General features: G+C 45.2%; 1 protein-coding gene across 2 annotated transcripts; it reads left to right on the top strand.

Annotated features, from left to right (window-relative positions):
* Positions 1-281: 281 nt before the first annotated feature.
* Positions 282-12020, top strand: EIF3J (eukaryotic translation initiation factor 3 subunit J). Of its 2 annotated transcripts, none has more exons than XM_082488995.1 (8): positions 282-438; positions 522-622; positions 6085-6142; positions 6406-6497; positions 6981-7095; positions 8176-8334; positions 9373-9446; positions 10937-12020. In XM_082488995.1, exons 1-8 carry the CDS (start codon positions 411-413, stop codon positions 11063-11065), a joined length of 756 nt encoding a protein of 251 aa, XP_082345121.1. In that variant the 5' UTR covers positions 282-410; the 3' UTR covers positions 11066-12020. The 2 variants fall into 2 exon arrangements, with proteins under 2 accessions (XP_082345121.1, XP_082345120.1); XM_082488994.1 differs by having other exon boundaries at positions 10934-12020.
* Positions 12021-12447: the final 427 nt, after the last annotated feature.

Genomic DNA, 12447 nt, shown 5'->3' with positions numbered 1-12447 from the left:
TCCCCTCAGGCCGCGGCTGTCGCTCCCCGATAGCGCCGCAGAGCCCGCGGGGAAGGGGCCTCCCCTGGGGAGAGCACCGCGCCGGAAAGAGAGCCGGCCCGCCGGCGGGAGTGTGAAGGATGAGGGCGGCACCGCTCCCCTTCGGCCGCCGCCTCCCATAATCCCGCCCGGCAAGGGACAGCCCCATCCCCCAGACCCCCATCATGGCGCCCGTCGCCCCCTCCCGCTCCGCAGTGGGCGGAGCTCGAGGGAGGAGGGTGGAGCGCGCGCCGTCGGCGGGCGGGGCGTGGGCCCGGCGGTCCGCCGCCGTCCCGGCGTGCCCCGCGCGCGGCGCTGGCTGGGGCCGCTCTGGCGCGGCTGTGCTCACCGTGCCTGCTGCGAGCGCCGGCGGTGGCGGCTCGGCGGGGAAGATGGCGGCGGAGGCGGCGGATTCGTGGGGTAGGTGGCGGTCGCCGCGCCCCGCCGGCGCCCTCCGCCCGCCCTCGCCCGCTCGCCCTCACCCGCTCTCCTCTCCCCCACAGACGCCGACAGCTTCGAGGTGGTGGAGCCGGTGGCGAAGCGGCTGGTGCCGGGAGTGGCCGGAGACCGCTGGGCCGGCGAGGATGAGGAGGACGACGTGAAGGTGCGGCCGGGCGGGCCCTCGCCGGGCCCTCGCGGCGTGGCGTGGCTCCGGGGCCGGCCCCGCCGGCCGGCCGCGGCCCGGGGGCGGCGGGGAGCGGGCCGGGCCCGCCGCAGGCCGCTGCCATATGGTGCCGCGTGTGCGGGGGCCGCGGGCCCGCGGCGGCGCGGCGCGGCCCGGCCCGGGGCAGGGGCGGCCCGGGCGGCGGGTGAGGAAACCTCCCGCCGGGTGGGTCGGACTCGCCGGGCCGGCCGGATTCACGCGTCTCCGGTGGTGAGGCGCTGGCCCGCGGCCGGGGGAGCGGCGGGGAGGCCCGGGCGGATCGCGGCGGCTCCGCCGGTGTGGAAACGACTCCCGGGTGTTGGCGCTCCGAAAGGGCAGCGGTCGGTTACCGGTGACGAGTCAAAATGCCAAGTGCCCTGCACCCCCCAGTCCCCGCTCGGAGCGGGCGTTTCTGCTGCCCTTCCTGCCCGCTCTGCTGGGTCTCCCGGGGAAGAAAAAGACAGACAGGCGCCTTTCAAGCCTCAAGAGGCGTCTCCTGTTCTCGGGGGATCCACCTGCTGCTTCCCAGCTGCATGCCAGGCCGCCGGCCGCTTGCCTGTCACCGGCTAGTTGCCCCGTGCTTTCTGTAGCCTTTCAGATTCGTAGTAGTTTTGAGTATGGTGCGCTGAGGTGAGACGTTAGGATTGGATTTAATGAAAGCAGTGCTGTGTCTGTGCTTCAGCTATTGACCAGAAGCTCCTGTGTTGTAGCAGTATGTCTCGTCTTTTTCACCCCTTTTTCCTACTTCTTCACACACTCACACCCTGCCCCCCTTCCCTGGGCCCCACCGCCGCAGTTGGAAAGTACAGCAGCCTCACTGTACGCTTTCAGATTTGGTAGTGCCCATATCACTTTAAATAAGTTTACCTAAGGCACTATTTGAAATGGATTTTTACTGTGTTTCAAAGAGTGACGTGTGCATGGAATCGGTATTAAAACATGCAGGTGTTCATTTCTGATGCTTATGAAAGCAGACCTCCCTTACAAGCTTGTTTTCTCCTACTTCCAGCTGTCCCTTAGCAAGCCGGGGGGACTGAATGGTGGATGCCACAGAAACTTCAGTTTGCTCTGTGTTCATACGGACAGTAAGCAACATGATGGTAGGGGAACATACAAGGAACGGGCTTGATGGATGTAAGGAATGGAAATAGGTCAACTGAAAAAGACCTTTTTGTTTCAAATCAGGCTGATGAGATACTGTAATAGACAGTCTCAGGAGGTGATTTGGTCATTATAGTATGGTCACAAGTATGAAGTTTTCTGAAGTAGAGTGTTGCTGCTTACTGGGTGAGGACTCTCGGTGAGTTTGTTATTTAGGCTGCTGACTCTGTTACCAGAATCTCTGAAAAACACCAACACGGTGTCCTTGGGGCTTGGGGTGGGTATTCGTTTTGTAAATAGTACAAAAAAAAAGTAGTTCATCTCTCTCAAAAATTTTTTAACTTTTTTTTTTTTAAGTTATAGGCTGTCCATTTTCCTTCTTCAATTAATAACACCCACACCCTATAGTTATCATAGGTGTCACATTACAGCAAGCAGAATAAGTAAAGGTATCTCTGTATAGAGTAGCTACAGTCATTTGTAAAGAGTGTGGTTAGAATGTAACCCTATGCGTATATATATAATTTATATATGTATATGTGTATATGTGTATATATACCCATCTCTTAGACTCATTGTCTCTGTGAGGCTTGCTCTTCCTCCTTTCTTTGAAAGTGAGAAACTTTTCTGCTGTGATAGAATGTGTCCAGGAGAACCAGAGTGTAAAGTGTTATTCTCTTGAAGACACCTGTGCTTTCTGTGACCGTTTTAACAAAGGAACAGTTTTCCCACATGTAGTAAGAATGCAACTACTTAACTTTTTCTGCAGGATTATGGTTTTAGTACTGGAGCTGCATCTAGAGAAGGACTGGTCCAGCAAAACAACCCCGATTTATTTTACTTTGATTTGCTCTTCTTGTATAAACACTAAAGATGGCAGAACTGAGCTTGGGAGATGGTCACTTCGGCTCTCGGTACCTTATTTGCAAGGGTCCACCTTGGGGAAATACCCGCATGAGAAAATGACATTGGTCTCAAATAGAAGCACAAAGTGTTTTCTGACCATGAGTTGTTATTTCACACCTTGGAATGTGTTTTACATATTCAGATCCTGTAATTTATTTTGGAAGATTTTTTAGTAATGAACTCAAACTGTTAAGTTCAGGAAACTTTGACTTCCCCAGATTTAAAATTAGCATCTTCATCAGTAACAAAACCACTCTCCAGTGTTACCCAGAACACAAGTTTCCCAGAAAACAGGCCTCCTGCCAAGGAATTTTCATCTATTTACTCTTGGGCAATTCTGTGCTTAACAAAGCCAAAACTGGGAAATGTGTGTGTTCTAATCCAGGCGACAGCCTTTGTCATGGTACAGTTGTTTCTCTTTGAAGGAGAGCGTTCAGGTTTAGCTGGGAATCTAAATGCTGGAGTACCCGTCACTTTCTAATCATGTCTTCTGTTTTTTGGGAGAATAATGTATATTATCATATGTCTAAGGTACATCTGATGGAGCATATGAAATTGTAAGAGAGCTGCTCTCATCAAGGGTTTATTTACATGAAACAGAAGATGTTTTCAGTAGCCTTATTTTAGATAAGTATGTGTAAATGAGTATTCCAAAATATATCCACTAAAGTAGCTTAAAACTTTGAAGTATTTCAACAATAAAGATGCACAAACTTGAACATAGGAAGTTCCATCTTAACATGAGCAGGGACTTTACTTTGAGGGTGGCAGAGCACTGGCACAGGCTGCCCAGAGAGGTTGTGGAGTCTCCCACTCTGGAGACATTCAAAACCCGCCTGGACGTCATCCTGTGCAACCTGCTGTAGGAGACTCTGTTGTGGCGGGGGGGTGGACTAGATGATCTCCAGAGGTCCCTTCCAACCCTGACCATTCTGTGATTCTGTGATTTTTGAATTACTTAGTATCAGTGCAAAGATACAGCACTAAAGCAATTTTCTTTTCCTCCAAGAGAGTTCACTGGAATTTATAAAACACAGAAATAGGTGTATATTTGGGTGTTCCCCCCCACCCCGGGGGCGGGGGGGAAGCCTGTCCAATATATTAATCATGTTCTATCACCATTTAAAAAAAAAAAAAATTCTTGGAGAAGAGTGAGGCAGTGTTCAGCATAGCTGGGAGACCTGCGGATCTTAGCACACCAGGTTGAGGATTGAATCCTCAGATGGTGATGTCTCACGGGCTGCCCTACCGGGAGCACTCCTCCGATGAGGCTGAGCTCATGTTGCCTGTCCCTGGTTCCAGCAGTGGGGTTCTGCTGGTGTGGCTGTAGGTGGGCTCCCGGCAGTCGATGATCCCTTCGGCTAAAGTCGAGATCTTAAATTCCACCTAACAGCTCAGGGGGAGGTTGGGCCGGAGGGCAGGTGGTCATACTGCCTCTGGAGGGTCTGCGATTTCTACGCTGCTTCATCATCTGAGCTTTGCAAGCTGAAACTGCTGTCGCGCGCTGTCCCCGTGCAGGCATGGCTAGCAGGGACGTGGGCTGCTGCAGGGAGGGAGTGTGGCTGTCATTGCGTGGAAGGTCTTGCCCACATACCTGTTAAGTCTCCCAAGCGTACTAATGACGTGCAGTAGTTTCCTTTAGTCCTGTGAGTACCTTTACATCATGGACAGGCTGCCCTTCCTCTGGGGTTCTGCACCATAAAATACTGATGTTAAAATCTGCCTGTGAAGGACAGGGCAAGGGATAAGGCAGCAAGCTATATACAGCAGGAATGAAAAGAGCTATTTAAGAAGTGGGTGTAACAAACTCTTAATTAGATATGAGCTAAAATAATGCTGTTCCAAATTCAAGTCAGCTTCTTGGAATGTGGAAGGGAAGCTGAATCCCTTACAAGTGCCAATTAACTTGAGTGAGCTGGTAGATGAACTCGGGTGTCTTCCTTGCTTGGGTCAGCACATTGCAGTGAAATACTGAGTTCTTCTGCCAATGTCTTTTATTTTGCCATGCCAGTAGCAACCCTTAGAAATTAATAAATAGCTTGCATGACCACCTGCATTACTGTTGTGAGGTGGAAGCCACAAAATTCAGGACTTATGGGTTTTAAGCTTACCCATAATGATGTACTGACAGGAAGTGTGATTTTTGTGTAAACTAGGTCTTGTCAAATGTAGTCTCTTAAGCTTGCAAGTTGAGTTGAATCAGGTAACTAAAATTAGATTCCCGTGAGATTTCTTGGCTTTAACTTCTGGTGTGTACATCATGTGGTGCTCGGCATGTAACTTCAGATCCATTTTAGAGCATTGATTTCCACGCAGAGGCCATCCGCTTGAACTTGGAGTGGCGTTAGGACAAGAATATATATTCCCACAACCCTTACCCAGATAACTGTCAGGAAGAAACTGCAGGGCTGCTGCTGGCAAAGTCTGCAGATGACGTCAGCAGGTCAGTTCTGTGTAGTATTTTGAACCACAGATCATCCACCTGGGTAGGGGACCACCATGAGTCTTGAAAGTGCTGAAGGTGAACGCTGGAGGCAGAGTTACTGCAAACAGCGCAGCTGAGACGATTTGCAAATACACTCGAGAACGGGATGGCTGTTGGAGAACATTTAAGTGATTTGTTTGTGGGAAGTCTTTTGATAGCTCCTTTGCTTATTATAACAGCAGTAGTTGGTTAAAAACTGGTCCAAAATGGGGTCTTGTGCCTGTTAAAAGTTGGTATTCCTGCCTAAAGCTGCCCCCCCTGCATTCTCTGCCTGCTTACAGCTGCTTCCCCTGCTCCTGCAGCACAGCCTTGCCTGCCGTGCGTTGCGTTGGCAGCAGGTCAGGGTGAGTGTTCCCCGTGCGTCGTGGTTCCATGTGCAGCCACTCGAGTGCTTTTCCCAGCATGGGGGAGAAGGGCACGCTGGTGTCACTCAGCTGGGGGGAGCGGGTACCTTGGAAGGAACGGGTCTGTTGGTGATGGTGACAGTGTGTTCTGGTTTAAAATGGTTTCCGCTGAGTGGTCTGCTGCCAGCGCTGGCTGTACTACATGCGTGCATCCCATGACATTCCAGGATCTTGTAATGTGTCATACAAGAAATTATAATAAACTCCTGTTTTACTGTGGGGGTTGATTTGACTGTTCGTTGATTTTGGTTTTATAACTATGTTGTCATGAGCTTTCTGATTCTTTGAATAAAAGCTGCCTTTTTCCTGGTAAGAACTGGTCCTGAAACGGCTTGGTCAGGTCCCAAAAGGTGTGTCCTCGCTGTACAGCTCTCACGACTTCCTCCCCGCTTCTCTCTCTAGTATGTACGGTTAATAGATTCATGGGCATTTAAAGAGGTTGTATGTAAGCTACTGTTCTTTGTATTTGTTACCTAAACAAGTAGAAAGTATCTGTAAAAGAGTCATAATTAAAACTTATTTTGTAGGATAACTGGGATGATGAGGAGGAAGAGGAGGAAGTAAAGGAGACAGAGGTAAAACAAGGTAAGCCTTAAAAGTAATACATGGCTCTGTATGCAGCATCAGAACAGGTGCTGGTTTTGTCCTGAGTGTATCATCTGAAGCATCAAACCCACTTTCCAAATAGGGTCAGTTTTGTTTTTGACAAAGCATGTCCTTTAACGCTCTCTGTGTTCAGATTGCAGTAATTGATCTCTCTGGCTTTCTCTTTCATTAGTGTTTCTGTAGTTGCTGAAAAAAAATAATCAGTAGACCTCTTGAGAGCTGTATTGTTCAATGTTTTACAGAACCAAAAGTTTCAGAAAAAAAGAAAATAGCAGAAAAAATAAAAGAAAAAGAAAAGTTACAGAAGAAAAAGCAAGAGGAACTTAAAAAAAGGGTAACTCCTTTTTTCTTCTGGGTCTTATAAAACTTAAAGGGCAGGTTTGATTATTTTTTATTTTTCCTTGAGGTCGAACAAGACCTGTAAAGATCTTGACTATGCTGATAAAACAAAGTTAAAAGTCTTGTACTTAATAACATCTGGGGGGTGTTAGCTTTAATTTCTCTGCAATTTAACCAGGTTATTGAAATAATGCTTATCGCTGTTTCTTTTGTATGCACCGCATGATAAAACATGCAGTTGTGAAACTGAGAACGAAGGTGTTTCTTTCTACTTCTTGTAAAATGAACAATTTATTAAACAAGGTGGCATTGTTACACTGTATTGGGGTAGTTTTCAGGTTTGTACACGCTTGAGGTGTATTGACTTCAGGCAGAAGTAAGCTATTCGAGTGGCACTGGAAAAACCACAATTTCTTGTGCTACCTCTGCTCAAGGGTAAGAAATGTAACATTCTCCCTATATACGCTTTATAATTCAGTTAGAGGCACCAGAGGAGCAGAAAGAACTTACACCAGAAGAACAGTTAGCAGACAAACTACGACTAAAGAAATTACAAGAGGAGTCGGACCTTGAGTTAGCAAAAGAAACATTTGGTAAGTGTGCCGTGCCCGAGTCGAGCCAGTCAATGTAACCGTAGCATCACAACAGCGCTGTGTCCTCTAAACAAAGCTGTGTTCCCTGGGGGTACCCTGCCGGGAGAACGGAGCGGGCTTCGGCTGTCGGAGCACGTGCAGGTTGGGCTACTGAGAGTAAAGAGGGGTTTAAATTCAAACTACTGGAGGCGTGTCCTGGTACGAAGGACTAATTGCAAGAAACACAAAAACATCTTTAGAATAGAAGGTGCTTTTTCATAACATGTCTTGGTAGGAGGTTATAGGAAAAAGATGGCTGACTAAATATTCCAACATATTGGTACTTCAGGTAAAAAGACAACTGTAAAAAGAAAAAAAGTGGTGTCTCTTAATGTTCAGAGGTGCTTTACAACGTGGATTTAATGAGGCTTTGGACAAGCGTGGCACAGCATAACTCATGCGTGCTTTACTTCAGGCGGTCCGTGTAACAAGCTGGGTGTTGAGAAAGCAGCTCAGTTAGGGCAACGAGCTCCTTTCCTGGCGTAGACGAAGGAGACTTAAAGCAGATCATTCTGGTTTTGTGCTGTGACAGAACTAGCAAAGGTACTGAGTCATAGCAGCATTCTTCAAACATGAAAGTGTGTTTCCTTGATTATAGTGAATTACACAGCGTATTACGCGGTGAAAATTCTGCTCTGTGAGTCTTCCGAAAGAGTACAGTGCCTTGAGGGGGAGGGGTGAGGGGGAGCATTGAATACAGTTGCAAAGAACCAAACACATTTTGCACTTAAGAGCTCAAGACAGGAACTCCTTATTTAAGGGGAAAGGGGCTTCGTGTAGCGCACGCTGCTCCAGAGGGCAGGAATAGCAGGTTCAAATTACTAAGCTTTGTGGCAAACTCTCTTGGTACAGGTTGGTAACTCGGGCTGTTGGCTCCCGTGTGGCAGAAGCCAGTGGGAAGTGAGGGAGCAAACCTCAGCTTTGGTTCGGTAAAGCTTCAGTGAAGAACTGAATGTGAACGAGGTTACTTGTTTTCTCTGGTGACGTCTTTTAGGGATCACCGCTAACGTTTTTCTCTAATATGTCTGTCTTTCTGTGCAGGTGTAAATAACACTTATGGAATAGATGCCATGAATCCCTCCTCAAAAGATGAGTTTACGGAATTTGGCAAACTACTAAAAGAGAAAATTACACAGTATGAAAAGTCATTACATTATGCCAGTTTTTTGGAAGCATTAGTTCGAGACGTATGTATTTCATGTAAGTTAAGCGAAAGACAACCTAGAATGCACTGCTACCAAAACTGCAACGGAGTTGAAAACGTGCTGTTACAGTAAACGTTAAATCACGATTTATCCATGTACTTTATACTAAGTGAAGTACTAATCTGTTTCGCTGGCTACGATCCAACTCCATTCCCACATACTTTATTACACATTATGTGCTTGTACAAGAGTTCCTCTTTCTGCCTGTCAGTTAAAGACAGTCATTTTAAAAAGTGTGAATTTTTATGCTGATCTAAATCTTGCATGTTTTTCTTGAAGCCATTTCTGAATAATAATAATAATAATAATTATTATATAATTCTCTGAGCTGGATAACTCAAGTAGCTCATTTGGAAGGAAACTATTCTAAAATTGAGTTCCTGTAATTCTGGGACTGCAAAATTAATTGTTCTGTAATCCAAGATGTAACTATACAGAGAGAGGACTATTGTAAACTTGTTTTGTTGCACGGCTGTGGTAGGCTGAAGTACTTGGTGAATTCATTGCTTGAGATCTTTTCCTGTACTGTACGTGTTGTCCTTCGGGGAAGCGGTACCTCGGCACTGTGGAGTGCTGTATAAGCCCAGCGATCACTGGCTGCCTGGAGCTGGGAACTTAATTTCAAATGGATTCCAGATCTTCTGAAGTGAAGGACTCACAACCTCTTGGACCACTGATTGTTAACAATAATAACTTACTGTTAATCCGCTGCTCCTTTTGATAAGTTTTACTGTATCCATATTTTACTGTTCAAATGCCTCCTTGTTAGGGCTTTGTGTTCACTAAAATTTACAAGTTTTACCTTCTGCAACATTGAAGCTGCTTACTAGAGACCCTCTGAAATAGTAATTGTGATTGTAAGGACCAGAATTACCCAGTCTGTATTTTGCTGATATAAATCCAATAATTGCCCATACTTATTACTAATGCTTATTTCTAGTTTTTAGAGCATGTTGATGTTAGATTGTTTAACTGCCTTCAAAGAAAAATATTGCTGAGGAATCTTTTTTTTTTCTTTCTTCCCTGACTGTAGTGGAAATTGATGATTTGAAAAAGATCACAAATACTTTGACAGTACTATGCAGTGAAAAACAAAAACAAGAAAAGGTAAGACTTGTCCATGTTTCTGCAGCACTAACAACACCTGCTAAAGGTGCTAACCTGGAAAATGGGACTGGGTCTTGCGCTGACTCAAACTGCTGATTTTGTTAGAGGCAGCAACAGGAGGTTAAATGAAAACCTCAGATACTGGTTTAGAGTTAAATACTCTTTGCTGTGTGAGTTAGCCTGGAGTTGATTGACTCTAGAGATCGCAGGCAAAACTTTGATTAATTTACGTGAATGTTACCTGCGTGCTAACCTTGTTCCATTTTAGGCTATCTTGGAGTTAAATGGCTTACACAGATATTCTGAAGGCAGAAGCCGGTCTCATTTAGAGCTAAATGTCTATGTAATACCAATCTATGGAAGTAACTTAAATCTTTGCCGAAGTTTGGGATTTTGAATAGCAGATAACGAGGATTTTTAGGCTGTTGTACAAACTAAAGGAGCAATAACTGCACAGGCAAGGAAGAGTAAGTTTTAAAAAGTGATGTAATAGCTTAACTGACGCTTATGTGATGCAAAAGGTTATGTTTTATAGCATATGTCTATGTTAAAACTCCAGGTGGGGTGGAGTTCAGTGATTCATTGAATTGTTAGATAGCAACAAAATCAAGCAAAAAATATGACAAGCAGTGCAACTCTTTTGGTATGTTCTAAATCCAGTTGGCAGATTGGTAGGAAACAAATGGCTGAGCATTGTCAACAAGAGTAACTCGCAAATGGGGAATGGGAAACGTCTTGGGCACAAACTGTTCCCGTGGCAGGTGTTCTCCTGGGACGCCAGTTCTACCGCTCCAGGCCGGGGGGGAAGCAGTTCAATGCAAAACAAACTTTCTGTATAGTGTTAATGCGTTAAGTCTGGAGTTGGAAAATGTGCCAAACTTTTTCTTTAATATGAACTGCACTTCGGAGAGAAGCCTGTGACTTATGGAACTAAACAAGTTTAAAAAGAAAAAAAAAAGTATACTTCCTATTTTTCTACTCTTCTGTGCTGGCTTTTCATGTAAATTAGTTTGGTCACCACTGAAAGCTACACCTACACCAAGCCAGCAAGGAAGAGCTTTACCGGGAAACGTTCTGTAAAGTTTGTTTAGGACTTTCATTTTTTTTGCAATGAAAATATTCAGCTGCTGTGGTGACAGAAGCCACACTGAATTCCCTAATTATTTTGGTAATTCCACTAAACTGAACACAGGACTCTGCATTTACTTAGTTCTTTTACTTGTTTAGAGTCTAGGTAAAATAGGACAAATGACAAACATGGGCAAGTTTGTGATGCAGGGAGCTGTGGGACACCTGAAAATGTTGGAGCTTTACCCTGAATAGATGGCGGTGTGGGATGAAAGGCAGGGGTAGAAATCATCAACTGAGCACTCACCGCATGGGCACGCAAATGCTCATACCTCAAAGACATGTGGCATCGCGCTAATTAGAGTAATGACAAATTACTGTGGATTTCAAAGTAAACAAACATGCTCTTCCTATTTAAGCAGAATAAAGCCAAAAAGAAGAAAAAAGGTGTTGTGCCTGGAGGTGGTTTAAAGGCTACTATGAAAGATGACCTCGCTGATTATGGAGGATACGATGGAGAATACGTACAAGACTTTGAAGACTTCATGTGACATTTATCTCCCCTTCTTTTGTCTTTCTGTTGCCCATAATCCCTTAAACATGTAGCACAACTTTTCTTCCTTTAAATTCTGCCAAATGCTACAATCAAAATTGCAGTATCTCTGTGCTGGTGGTTTAACTCTTGACACGTCCGTGCGAAAGCACTGGGCTTCCTCTGCTGTGGTCGGGGGTTAGAATGAAGACATTTAAAAGCTATGTAAATTGCAGTTAAAAACCCCCAAATTCTGATAATGGTAACTGTTGCTATTTAATTTTATAGTAACAGCCACTAAATTGGAAATGAATTTGAACAAGGCAAAGTATTATTACCAGCACAGTTCAGTGACATGGCCTTAACTGTACCTCCCAGAACGACTCATTTGAACAAAAGCAGTTTGCGGCAAGGGCATGGTGTGCACTTAGTATTACAATTGCTTTGTCTTAAGTTAGAGCTTGAATTTTTCAGTATATTGTGAAGGGGAACTGCTAACTTCAGAGTGAGGATACTGCGCCTGGAAATGCATCACTTGAGATACCGCTACTTCAAAGCTCGACATTGAAACAGAACAATTGGTGGGTCAGAACCAGGAAAGAGTTGCTTATTTAGAAAAAGGAGAAACAACTCCTGTCTTGAGAATGAAGTTTAGTTTCCATTCATCTAAATTTCTACTAATGCAGCTGTATGGGTTGGGTATTCTTTAACAGTTAATTGCCTGGTTTAAGTGTAAAAAAAAAAAAAAAAACCAAAAAAAGACCCCAAAACCAAGACTTCCTTTTGGTTTCTCATGGGCTGTGGTAGATCTTTTCACGACTCAGCCGTTTTCTTTCATTTAAAAAAAAAAAAAAAACTTGCTTAGCAAACTGCAACAGTTACTACAGTTGGGCAAATTGTTATGTTAACAATTATGACATCTGCAATGTTTTATAAAGCAACTAATTTAATAAAAATCACTATTGAGGACTTCATTACAGCTGTCTTTGGACCAGTTCTTTTAGTATCTTATGATAAAACCACTGAAAGTGGTAGAGCTGCAAAACAGCCAAGTGCTGGGCGTGTGTTACCAGGTCTGGTCTGTGCTCTGGCTTCCAACTCAACTGGTGGTAGAGGGGCAAGAGCTTGTTCTTGTAAAGTGGCTGTTTCTTACAGATGCTGACGGTAAACAAAATACATCCAGGACTGACAGAGCCCAAGCACTTCCATGATGAACTTAAATCTTTTCTATTGCTGGAACTGCTGAGCCCAGTGGCTCCTACTTACCTGAGGAATATTTTAGGGTGGCCCTCACCAGTGCAAGGAGTTATGTTACTGCAGGGGCAGCTGCCATTACCACCAGCACTCCCGCATTTGCAGCTTCTGGTTTTCTCAGGTGTTTGTTCCCAGTATGGATGAGTT

This window comes from Vanellus vanellus (assembly GCF_965231255.1).
Source record: "Vanellus vanellus genome assembly, chromosome: 11".
In the NCBI taxonomy this organism is placed as follows: domain Eukaryota; kingdom Metazoa; phylum Chordata; class Aves; order Charadriiformes; family Charadriidae; genus Vanellus; species Vanellus vanellus.
The sequence above is the reverse complement of the archived record's forward strand: the minus strand, read 5'-3'. Positions and strand labels throughout refer to the sequence as shown.